Source organism: Dromiciops gliroides, chromosome 4, assembly GCF_019393635.1.
Source record: "Dromiciops gliroides isolate mDroGli1 chromosome 4, mDroGli1.pri, whole genome shotgun sequence".
In the NCBI taxonomy this organism is placed as follows: Eukaryota; Metazoa; Chordata; class Mammalia; order Microbiotheria; family Microbiotheriidae; genus Dromiciops; species Dromiciops gliroides.
This window is the reverse complement of record NC_057864.1, coordinates 257,415,220-257,435,773: the sequence shown is the minus strand read 5'-3', so window position 1 is coordinate 257,435,773 and position 20,554 is coordinate 257,415,220. Positions and strand designations below refer to the sequence as shown.

The window sequence follows — 20,554 nt, the reverse complement described above, 5'->3', positions numbered from 1 at the left end:
GCGTCCCTGACCCCAAGCAACTTATATTCTACTATGCCATATTTACAGATAAATACAGGATTTATAACACATATGTGCATATATGTAAAATATGTACATATATACTCACACATATATACTTATATATACATACGTGTATGTGTCTATACACACACAGGGATGAGGGTTAGGGAGGAGGACTGCACTCACAATTGGGCAAATTCAGAAAGGCCTCTTGAAGGGGACAGCACTAAACTAGATCACCTGTTGTCTAGTCCAAGGACCTAGTTGCTTTGTGTATAGTAGGGCTTAATGAACATTTATTGAATGGAATTGAAGTGAATTCCCCGTCTTGTCCTGCCTGCTAGGAGCTCACAATTTAAATAGGGGAGATAACAAGCAAACAAATATGGGTAAACACAGTATATACAGATTCAATAGGAAGTAATTAAAAGAGGGAAAGCACTAGAGTTATAGTATCCTTATTTTTTTGTATCTCTTCTCGTTTCACTGTAAGCTGAGTGGTATAGGGAATTGTGAGCTGTGCCTCGAGTCAGGAAGACCTGAATTCAAATCTACCTTCAGATACTACTCTGTGTCTCTGGGTGAGTCATTTAACCTCTGCCTCAATCTTTCCTCAATTGTAAAATGGGACTTAGATACTACCCGTCCTCCCAGAGTTGTTGTGAGGATCAAGTGAGATAACATTTGCAAAGCCCTCAACACAGTGCCTGGAACATAATAGATTCTTTTTGTTTTGTTTTGTTTTGTGGGGCAATGAGGGTTAAGTGACTTGCCCAGGGTCACACAGCTAGTAAGTGTCAAGTGTCTGAGGCTGGATTTGAACTCAGGTTCTTCTGCGCGACCTAGCTGCCCCAACATAATAGATTCTTTAAAATACTGTTTCCTTCCTCCACGGTCCCTTTTTGTCTTTGTGGACATATAATAACAGACACTTAGCAAATGTTTGTTAAATTAATAGTGAATGAATGGAGATTGTCTACTGCAGGGAGACACAGTCCTTCCCTGCAAGGAGTCCTCAGTCTACTGGGTATCTGAGAATCAGATATAATAATAGTAATAGTAATAATAGTAAGGAGGCATCACAGAATTTTAGAGCTGGAAGGGCCACCCAGTCCTAGCCATACTGGAAAGGAATCCCCACTAAAACATACCCAACAAACTTTCATCCAGCCTCTGCTTGAAAACCTCCAAAGAGGGGAAGCCATCACCTCCCAAGGTGGTCCATACCACTTTTGGAAAGCCTTAATTGTAAGTAAGTTTTTCCTGCCATCAAGCCTAAATTCACCTCTTTGCAATTTCCCCTCTTTGGTACTGGCTCTTGCCTCTGGGACCAAATGGAACAAGTCTGATTTACCTATTCCTGATGGCAGTCCACTGTTCCCATGTCCCTCTTGAATATCTACTGGTCCAATCTAACCCCCCCCCCCCATTTGCTTCAGCCAGTTCTTATATGTCACAAACTCAAAGCTCCCTGGTTGCCCTTTTCTGGACATCTCCTGTTTATCAATTTGATTTTTGAATGGTGGTGCCTAGAACTGAACATGATTCTCCAAATGAGAGATGAGAACACAGGCATGATCACCTCTTTATTTCTGAATGATGCACTTGCTGCTAAGAATTTTACCTTTTTTGGTTACTCTGTCAACTTATATTGAACTTGGGATCAACTAAAATCACCAAAGGACCTTAGTAGCAACATCTACCATTACTATAGCATTTTAAGGTTTTCAAAGTATTTTAATTATGTTATCTCCTTTGATCCTCACAACAATCCACACAGTGGATTGGCACAGTTATTATCCTCATTTTACAGATAAGGAGACTGAGGCCAAGAGAGCTTGCCCAGGGTGATACAACCAGCAAATAAGTGAGGCAGATTTCAAACTCATATCTTTCTGACCTTAACACAAAGTAATTGGGGAGGAGGGTCCTAGCAACTGAGGGTATTAGAATAAGCCTTGTGTGGGAGGTAGAACTTGGGTTGACTCTTGAAGGGATTCTAGAAGGCAGAGGTGAAGAGGAAGTTCCAGGCATGGAGCACAGCCTGTACAAAGGTACAGAGGTAAGAGAGAGAAAATTGTGTACAGGGAAAGTTGTGTACTAAATGGTAGTGATTATTCAGGCAAAATCTGATTCCTGGCATGAAAGGTTGAATGAATCCCCATTAAAGCTTGGTCTAGCACCCTATTCACAATGCCACATAGCTGCTTTAAAAACCAAGTTGTTTGAATTGCCCAAGCTGGGCAGCGATGGATCCACAATTGATTTCAGACCATGATCTCAACGTCAGCTCAGATGTATATACAGTGGGGTGTAGGTCAGGGAAGCCAGACTCCGTGAGTTCAGGTCTATAGGGCAGCCCAGAAGACAAATAGGATTTGGGGGTAGGTTTAGCCACGGATAGCCCTCTAAGAGCTGATGTATCAGTGAATGGTACACAGTGGTGATGAAATAGAGATCAATAGTGGAAGTAAGGGAGGCTAAGGGGCGAAGCTGTCCTGAGGGTACAGTCTGAATGAGGAATTAAGAGGGAAGGTACCAGTAAATATCTATTAGGTGACTACTATATAGCAGTCTAGGCACTGTACTAATTGCTGGAGGTACAAAGGCAAAAATGAAATACTGCTTGCCCTCAAGGAGTTTGCATTCTGCCAGGGGAGATGATATATAAGTATATACAAAATATCTATCTATCTATCTATCTATCTATCTATCTATCTATCTATCTATCTATCTATCTATCTATCTATCTATCTATCTATCTATCATCTCCATTCTCTCTCTCTCTCTCTCTGTATATGTGTGTGTGTGTGTGTGTGTGTGTGTGTGTATAAAATCTCTCTTCCCTCCTTTCTCTTTCCCCCTCTCCTCTCTTCCCTGCCTCTCTTGTCCAATAGGGTCAGAACTAGAACTCAACCACTAATAACTTGCTGTAAGACCTTGAGTATATCAGTGTGTCTGTCTAGACCTCAGTTTCTTTGTCTCTTAAATGATAGGAAGGAGAGATTTAAATGACATAAACTCTAAGATGTCTTCTAGCTTTGTAATTCTAGGATTCTATGTCTCTGTGATTGGAATTGTGTTCTTGTGAGCTCATATTCCTGACTGTATTAGATTAAAAGTAGTCTCTAGCTTATATGTTGGGGTTTTTTGTTTTTTTTTTTTTTTGCTGGGCAATGGGGGTTAAGTGACTTGCCCAGGGACTCACAGCTAGTAAGTGTCGTGTCTGAGGCCAGATTTGAACTCAGGTCCTCCTGAATCCAGGGCCAGTGCTTTATCCACTGTACCATCTACCTGCCCCACTCCAGCTTATATGAAACCAGTTCTTGGTCAATCAACCAAATGATTGGAAGGAAGCTTCAATATATATGAAATCATTTCTGTTTTGCACATTACATTTTTGGTGTTCAAGTAATATTCCTTTGGTATTTTACATCTGATTTCTGTTTTCAGCTGTAAGCTGAGAGACAGTTCAAAGAAAGGTTTCTTTAATATTAAAATAGGTTGTAGAGTGTTCAATAAGGCAAGGAGGTATCACAGCTCCATGTGTGTGTGTGTGTATGTATGTATGTATACTCCCTCTGCCAACACAGAGCAACCTAAGTAACTACGGTTTGAAGAATGCCCCAAGACCTAGAGAGGTTAAAGTAACTTGCCTATGGTCACACAGCTAGTAAGGGTCACACATGTCTTTGATTCCAGGTTCTTCCTTAGCTTTAAATTCATCTTACTCTCTGTTACTCACTCAAAATGCCAGGATAATTTGATAGCTGGTATACATGACACAATCAAACACAAGTATGACTTGGGGGTGGGGTGAGGAGGAAGCTTTTTCTGAAAAAAAACAAACCCAACTATTTCTTTTTATCATTCATTTTCTTTTGTTTGTTTTTTTGTGGTTGAGGCAATTGGAGTTAAGTGACTTGCCCAGGGTCACACAGCTAGTAAGTGTCAAATGTCTGCAGTCCGATTTGAACTCAGGTCCCTCTGAATCCAGGGCCAGTGCTCTATCCACTGCTCCACCTAGCTGCCCCTGTCATTCATTTTATTTTATTTTTAAAAAAATTTTTTTTGGTGGGGCAATTGGGGTTAAGTGACTTGCCCAGGGTCACACAGCTAGTAAGTGTGTAAAGTGTCTGAGGCCAGATTTGAACTCAGGTCCTCCTGAATCCAGGGCTGGTGCTCTATCCACTGCGCCACCATTCTTGAGTATCTTCTTTTCCTTTTCCCTCGTACCAAAAGACAAAAAAAGGAGGAAAAAACCATGTCAGCAAAACCAATTCACTCATTAATTGTGTCTGAAAATATAAGCAATATTCCAATCAATTAATCTTGTTTGAATCTATTGTTTCCTTCATTAGATCATTAGCTCCTTGAGGGCAGGGACTGTCTTTTGCCATTCTTTGGATTCCCAGCACTTAGCACAGTGCTTGAAACAGAGTAGGTGCCTAGTAATGTTTATCGATTGGCTCACAACAAACATTAAATGCCTACTGTGTGCCAGGCACTGGGAAGACAAAGATAAAAATGAAAACAGTCCTTGATTTGTGAAGGAACCTGGTTTGACATAAGGATGAACTTCAGTTAGGAAGTAACTTGTAACGATTGGAATGACGCCACCTGCTGGAGATTTACTGTAGAAGAGCTCTGCCCATGAAGTGAAGGTCATTGAGGGCAAGAACATGCGTCTTTTCTTTGGCGTCAGGAAGTGACGTTGGCTAATGGGAGGAAGAAGGGAGAGACTGGCGCTCTGTCTCGCTCTCTTTCCTTTGGACTCTGGTGGAGAGTGGAGTTAGAAATGCGCTCTCCCTTTAATAGATAGATGAATGTAGGCCTTTCTCTCTCTTTACCAAATTCTTATTCTCCTTAATAAATGCTTAAAAGCCTAACTCTTGCTGAAGCTTATAATTTATTGGCGACTATTCATTAGATATTTTAGACAGACTAGCTAGAATTTTAGCCTTAACAAACTACTTAAATGGGTTTTACTCAGTGGTGGTGCATCCCCTCACTGGAGGATCACTTGTCAGAGACAGTCAGTGTTCCTGTTTCAACCTAGCCTCTGCTAGAGTATAGCTGAGATTCTAGGATTCATTGAGATCATGTCCCCTCTCTTTGCCTCAGTTTCCCCACCTGCATAAAGGATGGGATTGGGTCAGGTGATCTCTAAGAAGCCTTCCAGTTCTGCTATTCTAGGCTCCTTCTAGGCTAAGTGAACCAGAGCACACAGAGAACCAGGGTGTTACCTTGTTAATAGAAGTTTGGAGAGACATACGCCCCAGGTAACATCCCTCAGCATTAGGAGAGGCAGGGAGCTGAGACTCATTCGAGTTCAGCCAGGTCTGTTTCTGGAAGAAGGCAGAAGGTTGTGGGAAAGCAATGTTAGTGCTGCTCTGTGGGACGAAGAACAGTTCTCAGGGCAGCTGCCCAGTTGATTAGGCCCAGGGTATCCTCTCCCCAACTCCCAAACATCCTAGTTTTGTTCCTTTTGTAGGCCACGGGGAAATAGATCATAGGTATTCAAAGCTCGTTGCAGAAGAGACCTTCATGATGGTCCTCCTTCGGCCTACCCCTTTTCCTCTCTTCTTTGAAAATTCAAATCTTCCTCTCCCTTCAAGGTCTAGTTCAAGCCTCACCTCCATGACTACTATAGTTCCCATTGGTGCTTCCCTTATCTCCTATAGCACTGTTCCCTCTTCATTATGTTGTTCTTCAATAATTTCCTGATTGACAAGGTAAGCTTGAGGCTAGAGATTGCTTTTTCTATCACAGAGCCTTAATGTTGCAAGGAACTTCAGAGCCCATTGAGGTCAATATCTAAGTAGGAATCTCCTAATATCCCCAACAAATTGTTGTCAAGGCTCTTCTTTTTTGGGGGGAGGTTTTCAGGTTAAGTGACTTGCCCAGGTTCACACAGTTAGTAAGTGTCAAGTGTCTGAGGCTGGATTTGAACTCGGGTCCTCCTACTTCCAAGCTAGTACTCTAATCCACTGTGCCACCTAGCTGCCTTTCATCCAGGCTCTTCTTGAAGACCTCCAGTCACTGGGAGCTCACTACCACCCAACACAGCCCAATGTACTTTTGGCTAATGGTAATTGTTAGGAGGCATCTCTATATATGGAGCCTCTCTTTCCTCTCGGCAGGTCATAACCTTTGCTCTTTTCACTGACCTCTGGAGTCAAGCCTGCTTCCTCTTTCACACACTGTCCCTGATGCCATTCCCTGCTAATTCTTCTCTTTAGGCTAAATGTTCTCTGTTCTTTCAACCTGTCCTTGTTTGGCATAGTCTTGAGGCCTTTCCTCATCCAGTTCACCCTTCTCTAGGCCTGCCCTGGTTTGTCAATGCCCTTGACACAACATGTTCTCCAGAACTATGCACAGCTATTCAGATATGTTCTACTTGTATCCAGGGGTGTGCTGGTAAATGTTTAACAACTAGTTCTCTAAAAAAAAACCAAACCCAACCCAACCCCCACTATATTTGACATCTTCACTTGAAGTCATGTTCATTCTTCATTCTTGAAGTGAACCAATGGCATCAGGATGGTGATGTCTTGACTTGCAAGTGAATTGGATTTAAGTGAGGCAGGGCTGGGCAAAGTTAGCCCCACCCTCTCCTCCAGAGTCATGAGAGTCCAGCAGCAAGACGTAGGTCCAAATGACTGGAGATGGCCCAAGATGCAATGGGGGACCTTGGCCTTTTAAAACTCTATTTGTCTGAGGCAATACCCATTCAGTGATTAAAGGCTAGGTAAGAATGGAGGCCAAAGGTGGCTTTCACAAAAAAATTAATCTGGGAGGGGAAGACCCTCAGAGCTTCTCACTTGAAGTCCAGACAATCAAAACAATAAACCAAGCCCTGATTTGTAGTGTTTGCCAATTTCAGAGATGTAAATGCTCACACTGAAAATTTAAATATCGGGGGCAGCTAGATGGCAAAGTGGATAAAGCACTGGCCCCAGATTCAGGAGGACCTGAGTTCAAATCAGGCCTGAGACACCTGACATTTACTAGCTGTGTGACCCTGGGCAAGTCACTTAACCCTTATTGCCCTGAAAATAAAATAGTTTTTTTTAAAAAGGAAAATTTAAATATCAGCTCTCCAATGGATTCAAGCTGTATATAGCTTATTCTTGCTTGTCTCTCACATATCTTCAAGCACAGTGCTGAGCTCAGGTGTGTGGGCTTAGTAGTGTACCTATCACCTACAACAGCCATCAAGTCATGACTAGTTTTCTGGGAAGGTGCTCAGGCTACTGCAGTTTTTTTGTGTTTTTGTTTTTGTTTTTTTTTTGCGGGGCAATGGGGGTTAAGTGACTTGCCCAGGGTCACACAGCTAGTAAGTGTCAAGTGTCCGAGGCCAGATTTGAACTCAGGTCCTCCTGAATCCAGGGCTGGTGCTTTATCCACTGCGCCACCTAGCTGCCCCCTACTGCAGCTTTTTAAAAAATCTACTTCCTCTCCTTTCCTCTCTCCCCATTGAAAATAAACAAGTAATAAATAGGCTTAGACAAGCAAAACATATTCCCATGCTGTCCAAAAGGGACATCTTATTTTGCACCCTGAGTCCATCACCTCTTGATCAAGTAGCATGTTTCATCATGGGTTCCCTGGAATTGTGTTTTTTAAGTCTTTCAAAGTTGTTTGTCTTTAAAATGCTGCTATTGTATAAATTCTTTTCTTGGTTCTGCTTGTTTCATTCTGTAGCACTTCAATCTATGTATCTTTTCAGCAAAAGCATCTGGATGGTGCAGTGGATAGAGTGCCAGGCCTGAAGTCAGGAAGATTCATCTTCCTGAGTTCAAATCTGGTTTCAAGTGGCTTACTAGCTGTGTGACCCTGGGCAAATCACTTCACCCTGTTTGCCTCAGTGTCCTCATCTGTAAAATGAGCTAGAGAAGGAAATGGCAAACTGCTTCAGTATCTCTGCCAAGAAAACCCCAAATTGGGGGGGGGGGAGGGAGTGTTAGGAAGGATCAGAAAGACAACAAAATCTTTTCAGCACCAAGGACAGCACAATATAGACTTAGTGTGGGTCATTAAAGACATAGTCACTGGGTCTCTAGCTGGTGGCCAGGTTTCTGTAGAGGATGATCCAGTAACAGGTTATGGTTTCAAGGCGGAGGTGGCTTGGGGGGGGGGGAACGGGAAGAAGAGGGATTAAACTTCTACCCTAGGGAAAAAAGAATGACTTTGGGCTAGGAGGAAGCTTTCCCCATCTCCACCCCCCCAACATTCCTCAGTCCTCCACATCAAGTAAGATTGCGGGGGTTGGGCAGGAGGTAGATGATAGGTCTAGATCTGTCACTGACTTTTTTCTTCATATGAATTAATAGGCCCCTTTGGGACACAGTCTCCTCACCTGTCAATCTACCTTGGAGCCTTTATTTATTTTTTGCTTCATTTTTTCCAGTTTCTTTAATTAAAAAAAAAGTATGATTCAATCTGCACTCAGAATTAATTAATTCTCCCCTTAGAGCTGTTTTAAGGACAATATCAATGTCCGCTCACATTTCTATATCACTTTAAGGTTTGCAAAATGCATCATATACATTATCTTATTTAATTCTCACAACAACCCTGTGAGGTAGGTGCTATTGTTAAGGCACAGAGAGGTTAAGTTAAAAGGCCACCGTCATATAGTTAGCAAGAGTCTGCCAAAGGACTGGAACTTAGGCCTTCCAGATTTCAGGTTTAATGCTGTATTGAGGGGCAGCCAGGTGGCGCAGTAGATAAAGCACTCGCCTTGGATTCAGGAGTACCTGAGTTCAAATCCGGCCTCAGACACTTGACACTTACTAGCTGTGTGACCCTGGGCAAGTCACTTAACCCCCATTGCCCTGCAAAAAAAAAAAAAGCATAATACTGTATTGAATATACTATTCTTCCTCTCATGTAAGGTGGTATCTGAGTAAATGCTTTAGGAAGTATGAAGCGTTATACAAATGTGAAGTGATGCTATCATGTCTGTTTTACAAATGAAGACCCTAAACCCTGAGGAGTGAAGGGACTTGGTCAAGGTCACACAGCTAACTAACAACAGAACCAAGATTTGAACCCATGTCTCCTCTTTCCATTGTATGTGCATCATCAGCATCAATGTCCTTGAATCTGCCACATGGTTTTTTGTTTTTGTTTTTGTATTTTTGGTGGGGCAATGAGCCCAGGGTCACATAGCTAGAAAGTGTCAAGTGTCTGAGGCCGAATTTGAACTCAGGTCCTCCTGAATCCAGGGCTAGTGCTTTATCCATTGCGCCATCTAGCTGCCCCCTAATCTGCCACATGTTGGAAAATGTTTCTCATGTCTCACATCCCTTGCATATACCCATAGTCTAGGTAAAGCCTATGTCCTGGTCACTAGGTCTAAGATTGTATTAAAAAAACAATACACCACAATAAAACCCTTGAATATTTCAGGAGACACTGCCTGTCTGAGCCCTCCAGACACTACTCTAGAAATCCCTCATTTTTACAAAAAACTTTTTTACTCCCAAAGAAAAAAAAAGGCGACTTGTCTAAGGTCAAGTGTTAGAGACAAGATTTGAACCTAGGTCTTCTAACCCCAGCTCAGTGTTCTTCCTTCCCTACTGTTCTACTTCCTGGTTCACTTCTCATTTTGGGGAGACAGTGTTTGGTCAGAGCCCTGGGGGTCATGAGCATACTTCTCATCTCTTCACAGCATGGCATGCCTCTGGGGTAAAGGATAATAGCATGGCTCAGAGGACTTGAAAGAACCCCAGTGTTGTTCTCCAGTAGCTCTTTCACAGAGGCTTCCCTCCCAACCAATTAAACAGCATTTATTAAGCACTTAATGTATGCCTGCCGTTGTGCTAGGCAATAGATATACAAGGACAAAGAATGAAACAACCCCTTCCCCCAATGAGCTTGGGTTCTAATGAGGGATACTTCAAGCATACATAAAATATACACAGCATAAATATAAAGTTTATCTGCATATGCAACATTAGGTGGCTAATAATAATAATAATAGTAGTAGTTAACATGTTATAGCACTTTATAAATATATAATTTTATCTTCACAACAATCTTGAGAAGCAGAAGCTATTATCTCCATTTTATAGATGAGGAAACTGAGGCAGAGAGCAGTGAAGTGGCTTGCCCAGGGTCATGCAGCTAAGTGTCTGAGGCTGGATTTGAACACAGGTCTTCCTTACTCCAGATTCAGCACTCTATCCCCTGTGCCACCTAACTGCCGGGTTAAACAGGAGATAGTTTGGGAAGGAGAGCAATAGAAGTAGGGGGCAGGGGATCAGAAAAGGCTTCATGCAGAAAATGATAGCCCAACACCTGGATCCTCTTCTCTAGGTCCTTTCCCACTTTGTGGGGACCAGTAGAATACTTAGTCTGTCCACTGCTCATCCTTTACTTTCTTTTCTTTCTTTCTTTTTTTTGCGCAGGGCAATGGGGGTTAAGTGACTTGCCCAGGGTCACACAGCTAGTAAGTGTCAATTGTCTGAGGCTGGATTTGAACTCAGGTACTCCTGAATCCAGGGCTCCACTGTCTCACCTAGCTGCCCCCATCCTTTACTTTCACAACACGACTAGGCCATGTCCTTTTCTTTTTGAGATAGGGAGGACTCGCCCAGGTTGGAATATCAGGCCACTCATTGGCCTGATCCCATTGCTGACTGGCGGGAAGCTTTTACCTGCTCTGTTTCTAACATGGGCAGTTTGCCTCTCCTTAGGCAGCCTTGTAGTCTCCACTCCTATGGACTTACCATAGTGGTGAAAGACAGTATAAATACACAGTCAGTGTTATAGCCCTAATCTGGCTCTGAACTCCTGAGCTCAAGTGATCCACAAGCCTCCCTAGCCCCCAGTAGCATGGATTGTAGGCACCACCACTGTGCCCAGCCCATGTCCTTCCCCAATCAGAACTTTCCTTGAAGGTCCCCTTTATACTGAAAAGTGTCTTGGCTTAGTGCAAGGGTTCCTAATTTTTTCTGTGCCATGGACCCCTGTTCACAAAAAAACCCCAATGTTTTTAAATACATAAAATAAAAAGCAACAGATTACAAAAGAAACCAATAATATTAAAATACAGTTATCAAAATATTTTAAAAATCAAGTTTATGGGACCTAGTTGAAGGAGCCCTGATTTAGCCAATAAAGTGATAGCCTCAGGAAGACCTAGTCAAGTCTAGCTTCTGACCCACACTGACTTAGGCAAGTTACCTACCTCTCACCCACAGTAGGTACTAATTAACATGCACTGGTAGAGTTTCCTCCTTTGGAATTCTGCATGTTAATGAAATTTCAAGTTTCAAAAAGTCTTTTATGCAACATCTTTGAGCATTTGTCCTCATTGGATACATGCTATGACCATTATTATTGTTACAGTTATTTATATTTGAATCTTATTCCCCTCCTAGACTGTAATTTCTACAATGTCAGGGAATCTGCCTTGTATAGGATCCTAGCAGAGCACTCTGTATATAGTAAGTGCTTAATATATATTATGAATTAGGGTAGACTTGAGGTCAAGGAAAATTTTTTTTAGGAAATTGGTCTCCCCAAAATGGGAATTTGGTCCTATGACTTTTTACTTTTCTCTGAGGTTCTCTGCCTAGGCTTCAGCTCAGTCCCCACTGATAGCCCTCCCCACTTGAAGCCAAAGGATTGGGGAAATCAGGCCAATATATATTTATTGATCACTTACTGCCTACCCAGTCCTATGAGAGACAAGAAAATTAAAGACCTTACAATTCATTTTGGAAGAGAACTAACTCACATAGATGATATGTTTAGAAGACAAGAAGTGCTAAAAGTCTATGGTCTTGATTATAAGCTCAGTTGAAGTTTATTGTGTTAATTAAAATTTTTTATGAATCAGAAATTGATTTTTTTCTTTTATCCCTCCTCCCACCATTGGGGAGGAACCTCTCCCCGACCATTATGACAAATATACATAAATACAAATTTATATATGTATATGGGGGGCAGATTGAGATCTTTCAGGGGGTGGGTAGCAGCCTTCATTTTTGATCCTCTCAAACCATGGTTGGTCATTACATTCAGTGATCAGAGTTCTTGAGGCTTTCAAAGTTGTTTGTTATATAGTGATGTTGTTATTTTAGAAATTGTTCTGTTTACTTCATTCTGCATAAGTTCAGAGAGGTCTTTACAGGTTTCTCTGAAACTACCCATTTTAGAATTTCATGTGGTACAAAAATATCCCATTATAGTCATATAATTTGATTGACCATTCCCCAATGAATAGGTACTCCTTTAGTTCTCTACCACAAAAACAGCTGTTGTGGGGGGAGGGGTGGAGCCGAGATGACAGAGGAAAGGCAGTGACTTGCCTGAGCTCTCTCCAAGACCCCTCCAAATACCTTCAAAAATAGCTATTGTAAGTATTTTTATGCATGTGGGTCCTTTTCTAAAATTTCTTTGGGGTCAATAGTTTAGAGAAGTGAGGGATTGGGGAGGGAGGCAGCTAGGTGGTGCAGTGGATAAAGCACCAGACTTGTATTCAGGAGGACCTGAGTTCAAATTTGACCTCAGACACTTTACACTTACTAGCTGTGTGACCCTGGACGAGTCACTTAACCCTCATTGCCCCACCAAAAAAAAAAAAGAGAGAGAGAGAGAGAAGTGAGGGATGGGGGCTTCATGGAGGAGGTGACACTTGAAGTGGGCTTTGAATGCTGAGTAGAATTTGAAGAGGAGGAATAACCTGGATCAAGGGAGGAATAACCTGGATCAAGGTGTGACTGGTGTGGTGCTGGGAATGAACAATGAGGTGGGTTTGAATGGCAGCGAGAAGACAGGTCTGACTGGAGCAATGGGAGATCCATGAGAGGTGATGTTGAATAGGGAGGTTGGTGTTACATGGTGGAGGGTCTTGAGAGTCAGGCAGAGGACTCTCTCTCTTCTTCGATCCCTTGACTTAGAAACATTTGTAAAGCCTCTCCAAGGTAGAGGGATGGTAGATATTGACCTCTAGATATAATAATAATTAATACTTAATTGCATTTACATAGCCCTTTAAGGTTTCTAAAGTCCTTTACAATGATCTCATTTGATGCTCCCAACAATGCTGGAAGATAGGTACTATGTTATCCTAATTTACAGATGAGGAAACTAAGGCAGATAGCAATTAAGTGATTTGTCCAAGGTCACACATCTAGTAAGTGTCAAAAATAGCATTAGAACTCAGATCTAAGTCTAGGTCTAGCACTTTATCAACTCCCCCCCATAGCTAAACCTCCATTTGAGTCCCAGGCAACCAGTGATCTCAGGGATCATCTACTCACATACCTCCCTATCTCTGCTTTGTTTGCAGTCGAATCAAGAGCAATGTGGATGGACGGTACTTGGTGGATGGTGTCCCCTTCAGTTGTTGTAACCCAAATTCTCCTCGGCCCTGCATACAGACCCAGCTCACCAACAACTCTGCCCACTACAGCTATGACTACCAGACTGAGGAGCTCAACTTGTGGGTCCGTGGCTGCCGGGAGGCACTACTACATTACTACAGCAGTATAATGAACACCATGGGTGTCATCGTCCTTCTTGTCTTGATCTTTGAGGTATAGATTTGGCCTGTTTGCTTCTAGGGCTATGTGGAAGGTATGGTCAGCAAGGAATTTGTAGTGGAGGGAAGACAGGGAAGGTCCTATCACCCTTTGGGTTTTAAAGGGTTGACTGCTTTACTTGGGGTCTTCCCACAGAGTAGCCCTGGATGGCACCAACCCCATGACAGACTAATAACCAAGATGCTAAATTACATGTGCCCTGCTTTAAGCCAGTCTAACATAAAATAGCTCTGAAAAACCTTACCAATATTATCGCTTTTTTTGTTTTGTTTTTGGTGGGGCAATGAGGGTTAAATGACTTGCCCAGGGTCACACAGCTAGTAAGTGTCAAGTATCTGAGGCTGGATTTGAACTCAGGTCCTCCTGACTCCAGGGCTGGTGCTTTATCCACTGCACCACCTAGCTGCCCCCCAATATTATCTCATTTAATCCTCACAATCCTGAGAAGCAGGCACTTTAATCCCAATTTTTTACAGATGACGAAACTGAGGCAAACAGAAGTTAAGTACTATGCCCAGGCTCACACAGCTGGAAAGTGTATGAATCCGGATTTGAACTCAGGTCTTCCTGAATTCTAAGTCGAGGGCTCCATTGGCCGAACCAAAACTTGAGCTTAAAAACAAACAAACATGACAGAGAATTTGTGTGTATGGGGTAATCATTAGTATTACAAAAGCACTCATGGGATAGGACTCCTCATATTTTTATATTAGGAGCTCCCCAGGTGCATTTCAAATTAATGAGCACATCAGTTGCATGAAATGAGGCATGCCACTTAAAAAAAATCCAGTTTATAAAACTGGAAAAAGGAGGAGAGGAATAGTTGAGTGTTTTGTTTTGTTTTGACTGCCACAGACTTTCAAAAAAAAAAAAGACTATGCCAATTGCATAGAGTAGGGAACATAGCCAGGAACTCACAAACATGAACTATTAATCTGTGAACCAACAGGAGAACAACTAATGAGTGGTGGGCTCAATCAGGGGAGACTTCTTGGATGAGGTGGTTTTAAGTAGGGATGCTTTTAGCCCGTCAGGGAAAGACTTCACCCCGTCATTGAATTTAGCTCCCTGTAACCAACCAGGAAGACACTTCCATCATCTCAGAGCATTTGCCACTCTCCCTGGGGAGAGGCCACAAGCCCCCCCCCCCTTTTTTTTTGGCGGGGCAATGGGGGTTAAGCGACTTGCCCAGGGTCACACAGCTAGTAAGTGTCAAGTGTCTGAGGCCGGATTTGAACTCAGGTACTCCTGAATCCAGGGCCGGCGCTTTATCCACTGCGCCACCTAGCCGCCCCCACAAGCCCTTTTGAAATGCTGATTTCTGATTCAGAAGAGACAATAAACCTAAGAAACCTCTACGTTAGGGAGTTCCATCTTTGGCCTCCCTAAAGTACCACCTGATGTGTTATTTGTTCTTTGTTCTCTTCTCAACTCTCCCCAGGTAATCGCTACAGTTGGACTGCGCTACCTACACACAGCCCTGGAAAGCGTGGCCAATCCTGAGGACCCCGAGTGCGAGAGTGAAGGCTGGCTGTTAGAGAAGAGTGTGTCAGAGACCTGGAAATCCATCATGGAGAGTTTGAAAAAACTTGGCAAGAGCAGCCAGGTGGAAGCGGCGGGTGATGAAGGCGTCCAGGCCCCAGCAGCCAGCTGAGGCGTCTCTGGGAAGCACCCACCAGTCCCGCTAGGGACACCCTCACTGAACAATGACACACGGGAAGTGGTGGGACTCAGAGGGGCAGTGGAAACTGCTCCCCTAATCCGATGTACATTCAAGACCCCCAGTGGAGAATGACCATCTTGAAGCACTAACCCTTTCTCAGTGGGTGGGTGGGTCAGAGAGGAGGGTTTAATGCCGGCTCTATTTGGAAAGGGACCTCCCTCCAGCTCACTCTTCCTAGAGAAACCCTCACCACACCCCGCAAAGGCTTTCCCCCTTTTTTCTGCGGGCCCTAACCCATGAAAGGGTTTCAAAAGGGCAATAGCTACATTCACAATCTTTCTTGCTCCCCTAGTATATAAATGTGATCCCAACGTCTCAGGGATGGCTGCCTGCCTACATACATGCTCTCTTCTCCCCTTTCCTCACCCTATTCAGTGCTTCTCTCTCTTTTTAATCACTTCCCTTGCACCCTCTTTGGACAGGTGTTACCCAAATAATTCAGGAACTAGACACCCTGTCTGGGGCTCTCCTCTGTGTAAGCTGGAGAGGATGCAGAGGGTCCCCTTGCTAACTCCAGGTCTACTTTATTTCCAAGACCATGTGGAATAAAGCATCACTTGATGAGTCTAGATGGGATCACAATAGAGGAGTCTGAAAAAACGTACTGTTCATTTTAAATTGTAGTGCAACCCCTTTGCACTTGATGCTGGGGATGGTGGAAGGTGGAAGTTGGAGGAGGGGAGGGCCAGAAGAGTGACCAAGATTTCTCCTTTCTCAGAGGAGCAGGACCTTCAAGGCCTTGATGGCCCTAAAATAGAGTGTGAGGAAAGAAAAATAGTTTTCAGCCCATTCCGTTTTTAGACATAAGCATGATCTCTGACACAGTCCTAAGTTCCTCAGCGATTCATTGTAGTTATGAGCAGGGAGGGTCAAAGGTAACCACAGCCTGCATGTGGCATCTCAAAACCATAACTTACATTCTATTCTGAGACAGAAACTGCCACGCTGGATTTCTGTCTTTTTAAAAATAGCAGGGGCAGCTAGGTGGCTCAGTGGATAAAGCACTGGCCTTGGATTCAGGAGGACCTGAGTTCAAATCCAGCCTCAGACACTTGACACTAGCTGTGTGACCTTGGGCAAGTCACTTAGCCTTCATTGCCCCACAAAAAAACAAAAAAAGACCCAAACCCAACAGATATTATTTTTGCCCCAGAGGGTAGTAGAGACATCTCCTAAAAGATACAACACTTGCCCTTTGGGGAGTATTGTGTATCTCTCTTGAGGGTAAGGACACAAGGGATAAGTCTGAGTGCCACATAGGACTCCCCAACACCACTCCCAATGTACCCCTGGCCACCCAGGTAAGAGAGAGTGAGGGTCTACCTTCCTGGGATGATTTACCTTGAGAAAGGCCCTTTTGGCTTGTATCCTGAGCCTAGATATGAGAAGAGGAACCTTGGTCAGACACATTACATTCAGATGCAGGGGAAGAATGATCTTGCCTCCAACCCCAAACCTTAGGACAAGGCAGATACTCATCACAGCCCTGATGGGCCAGGTAAGGGGTCTGCTAGCTGGTTGGATCACCATTCAATTAGAGACCCATTCTGCAGCCCCTGAGACCAAAGCTGGGGGAGGGAACGTGCAGCCCTTCCGCTGGCAGGGCTGGAGGGAAGGCAACGGCTTAGAGATGGGTTTTCTGTGACTGCTTCAATCCAATCAAGGCAGTTGTGGTCCCAGTGAAACGCAAGTACCTTTCACAGTCCACGCCTCGCCTTCTCACTTCCCTTCCATGATGATGGGAACTTTATCATCACTGATCTGACTGGATATGACGGCCCTTTGCTCTACCCTTGCAAATAGAGTGAAACAATATGGAACCTGGGATAGAGTGCAGACCCCCAAATTCTAGTCTTTGCTTTGCCATTGGTTTTTACTGTATCTCCAGGCAACCTACACAGGTTTTTCTATCCTGCAGTTGAGGGAAGACTGCAAATTTTTTTTTCTTCAGAATTGGAACATAGGCAGGCCTGTTCTCAAAGTAGATGAAGACATTTAACTACATGCTCAGCAACAGTTCTTTTTGACCCAAAGTCCCTGTATTAACTTAAAAGTTCTTTCACTATAACAGGAGAGCTATGTATTAACTCCCTATACTCGTGCCCCTGTCCAGGGCCAAACGCCACCATGCAAATGCTATTTTAGGCTCACACTTGTACCTATGTTGTTGTCAGCTGTAACATAGACATTAAAAACATTTGAAGAAGAACGCTGGTTAATTGAATGTCACTTAATACAGTATGTAACACTGAAACCCAAACTCTGGCTAATGCTACTGAAAAGAAATTTGAGACATTTCTGCTCCTAAAGACCAGTCAGTCTCTTGGATTGGCCATACCTCCCATTGATGGGTTGAGAAGAGCAACTTTGACTATTATGATTAGCTGATCTCAATTTGAGCCCGAGTTTAGACTTCAGTTATATTTTATTTTTAAATGAAAATTAACCTAAATTATTATTTAAAAAAATTTCCATGCAGAAACCTATTTGTAGGCCCAACTCTGAATTCTTTGGCCATCTGCTTTAGCTGACACACATTCCCACAACTAGGGAAACCTAAGGGAGCTGGAAGAAATATGGGACTGAATAACTTAAGCCACTTTGAACACCTGTGAGCTATCATTATACTGGAGTTAAAGAGCAAAAAAACCACTGTCTATTCTGAGTCCTTGTCAGCTTTCAAATCATTGTACTTTTTGGGAGGGATGTTAATAGTCACCTAATTTAATACCATGAATTTGGTAATCTCACAGATGAAAAATTCTCTGGGAAGATTTTAAGTGGCCTCTGCTCACTTGCACCAATGATGAATAATCTGTTATCATCAGCCACTTCTCACTTTCAAAGGTGAGATAAAGCTAGTCTACCAAATGAGCAGTTTAATTCCATATTTACTGAATATCTGCTATATACGAACACAGTTCCAGACATCCTGGAGGACATAAAGATAAAATAGTTTCTGTCTTCAAAAGGCCTGAAGTCTAGTATATATTGGCTTGACTTACTGTTTCTCTAGGTTCATGTCTGAGAGTCCCCCATGCTAGGGACAAATCATGGACTTTTTTACTTATTTCAGTACTTGAAGAGCCTGTGATTTGGCAGGGGCACCCCCTACATTAATCCTCTTCATCTTAGGAGAGAGACTTCTTGGGCTTTTGTGACTGGAAAAATTCATCACTTGGTGGCCCAACATCTGGTGATGATCCCCTCTTTTAACTGAACCAGGCTGGTCCTGCTGCAACAGAAGCACAACCTGTTGGCAGGTCTCTACTTGAAACCTTTCCAGATTGGTAGGTAGGGCCTTCTGGTTTCCCAGAACTCTGAGTTACCTTTGCACCATGGAAAGGAATAAGAGTAGAATTTTAAGGGAAGTAAGGATTCATTACTTAAAAGTAAAATAAAACCCATCATGAAAAAGAAGCTGTAAGTTTATTTAGAATACCTAAGGATAAGGGATTTGTGCACAGACTAAGAACATGGAACAACTTCTAATATCTTTCAGGTCCTAAATAGATCTAGCTAGTAATTTCAGGGCATATAAACCTTGAGTAACCTTAATATAGTTAAGAAGATTAACTGCTAGCTCTGCATCTTCCCACCCCATCCAGGGCACTCTTAATGCCGGGCACAGCCCAGGCTAGCAGGTTTGCAGCTTAGCCAGGACAGGGTAAGACATCGATTAAGTCCCCTCCTCTTTTTATGGTTAAATAAAACTCAGTCCATGTGACAGTACAAGAAAAGGGTAGGTCTCCAAGGTAGCAGCCATGAAGATTCAAAGGGTTTAGTGGGACACTGATAGAAAGAGCTTGGAATATCTTTGAAAATCATTAAAATCAGAGGTAACAGGGAAGTGGAAGGAGGGAAGGAAGAAGTAGGGATCTTCCTAACTCATATGAAACAAAGCCTGAACAGGGGGAATGCTGGACCACGAGTGAGGGAACACACCATCTTCTCTGTTCTTCTGAAAATGGAGGATGAGTAGAAAAACAGTGTAACCTGGAGACCACATTGACTGATCCAAGTCCTCCCCACCTCCTGCCACTTCCTTTTAGTTTTATTTCATTCTCCAAAGGGAAGGGTTAGGATACAAAGTGCATTTCTCTTATAAAATGTTTCTCATAGCTATTTTCCCGTTACCTAGTTCTGGGAAATTTGTCAGAAGCAGTAAACCTCCTATTACTTTTCTTAGATAGGACCATTATAAGCCTGCAATGTCTGGTATAACAGTAAGAACAAGGACCTGAGAGGAGGAAACTAGAATACGAGAATTCCTAGAAGAGCTGAAACCTAGATAACTCTTAACAAAACCCAAGTCTTTCGGCTGTGAGGAGGCCCCCACCAGCCCTCTTTTCTTCTTGGACTTAGATCCATCATGATCCAAAGCAGAAAGGTCACAAGCTGTCATACCTATTTAATGCGCAACTTAATCAAGCAAAGTGATGACCAAGCGTTCTCCGGGAAGGTGAAGAAAAGGGTTCAGCTAATGGTCATAATTGACACTAATAATATAATCACCTTAATTTTAAGCTTACTACAAATGCCCCACATTGTCAGCAAGGTGACAGGGCAAAAACAGTTCCAAAGCATTTAATATGATAAATTAAAGAAAGGGTAAGTAATAGGCCAGTATGATGTTAACACCAACACCTAAAGCATTTATTTGGATACCTTTTAAACTCTTTACATATGATACATTACAAATTTTACAAGTTGTCCACAGATCTTAAAGTTAGAGCCAATTTATCAACAGGAATGACTTCCTCTGATATTGAAAGCTTGTTTATATCAACATTTCTACAATGAACATAAATACATGCGGAACAATAATAAAACAAAGATAGTTCATTATGGAAAGAAGAGGACTAGGCTTAAGAGCAAACCCGACTCCTCCCCTCTCAAATAAACCCTCGCAAAGTTCAAAACTGTATGTTGCTATTTTATGCAAATTCATAATTCTCTCAAAGACTATAAGCCTCACTATTTTAGATAATGGAACCTGAGAGAATCAATTTTCCTTTGCTAACTCAGGACGTTGTAGGTTTCGGCACAATAGCTGGTGTAATTGTATTAAGGAAGTGCCTACACTGAAACCTTTATAATACTTCTGGGAAAAAATGTCAAACTGGCCTTGCAATTTTGGACAAGTGCTCTGTGAACCTATGGAGAAGAGCCTAAAGGAAGTTGAAGCAGAAACAACTGTTTTTAAAAATGTCTACACCATGCACAACCTAAACTTCAGGATTTAGTTCTACTTGAAGGCAAAGAA

At 42.7% G+C, this 20,554-nt stretch overlaps 1 protein-coding gene across 1 annotated transcript in view; it reads left to right on the top strand.

Annotated features, from left to right (window-relative positions):
• Nucleotides 1-17,457, top strand: part of PRPH2 (peripherin 2) — a 33,353-nt gene extending 15,896 nt beyond the window's left edge. The window contains exons 2-3 of the mRNA XM_044005483.1: nucleotides 13,313-13,559; nucleotides 15,007-17,457. Coding sequence (XP_043861418.1) covers nucleotides 13,313-13,559; nucleotides 15,007-15,219 — 460 coding nt within the window. The 3' untranslated portion in view covers nucleotides 15,220-17,457. The remainder of the gene's footprint in view (nucleotides 1-13,312; nucleotides 13,560-15,006) is intronic.
• The last annotated feature ends 3,097 nt before the right edge of the window (nucleotides 17,458-20,554 follow it).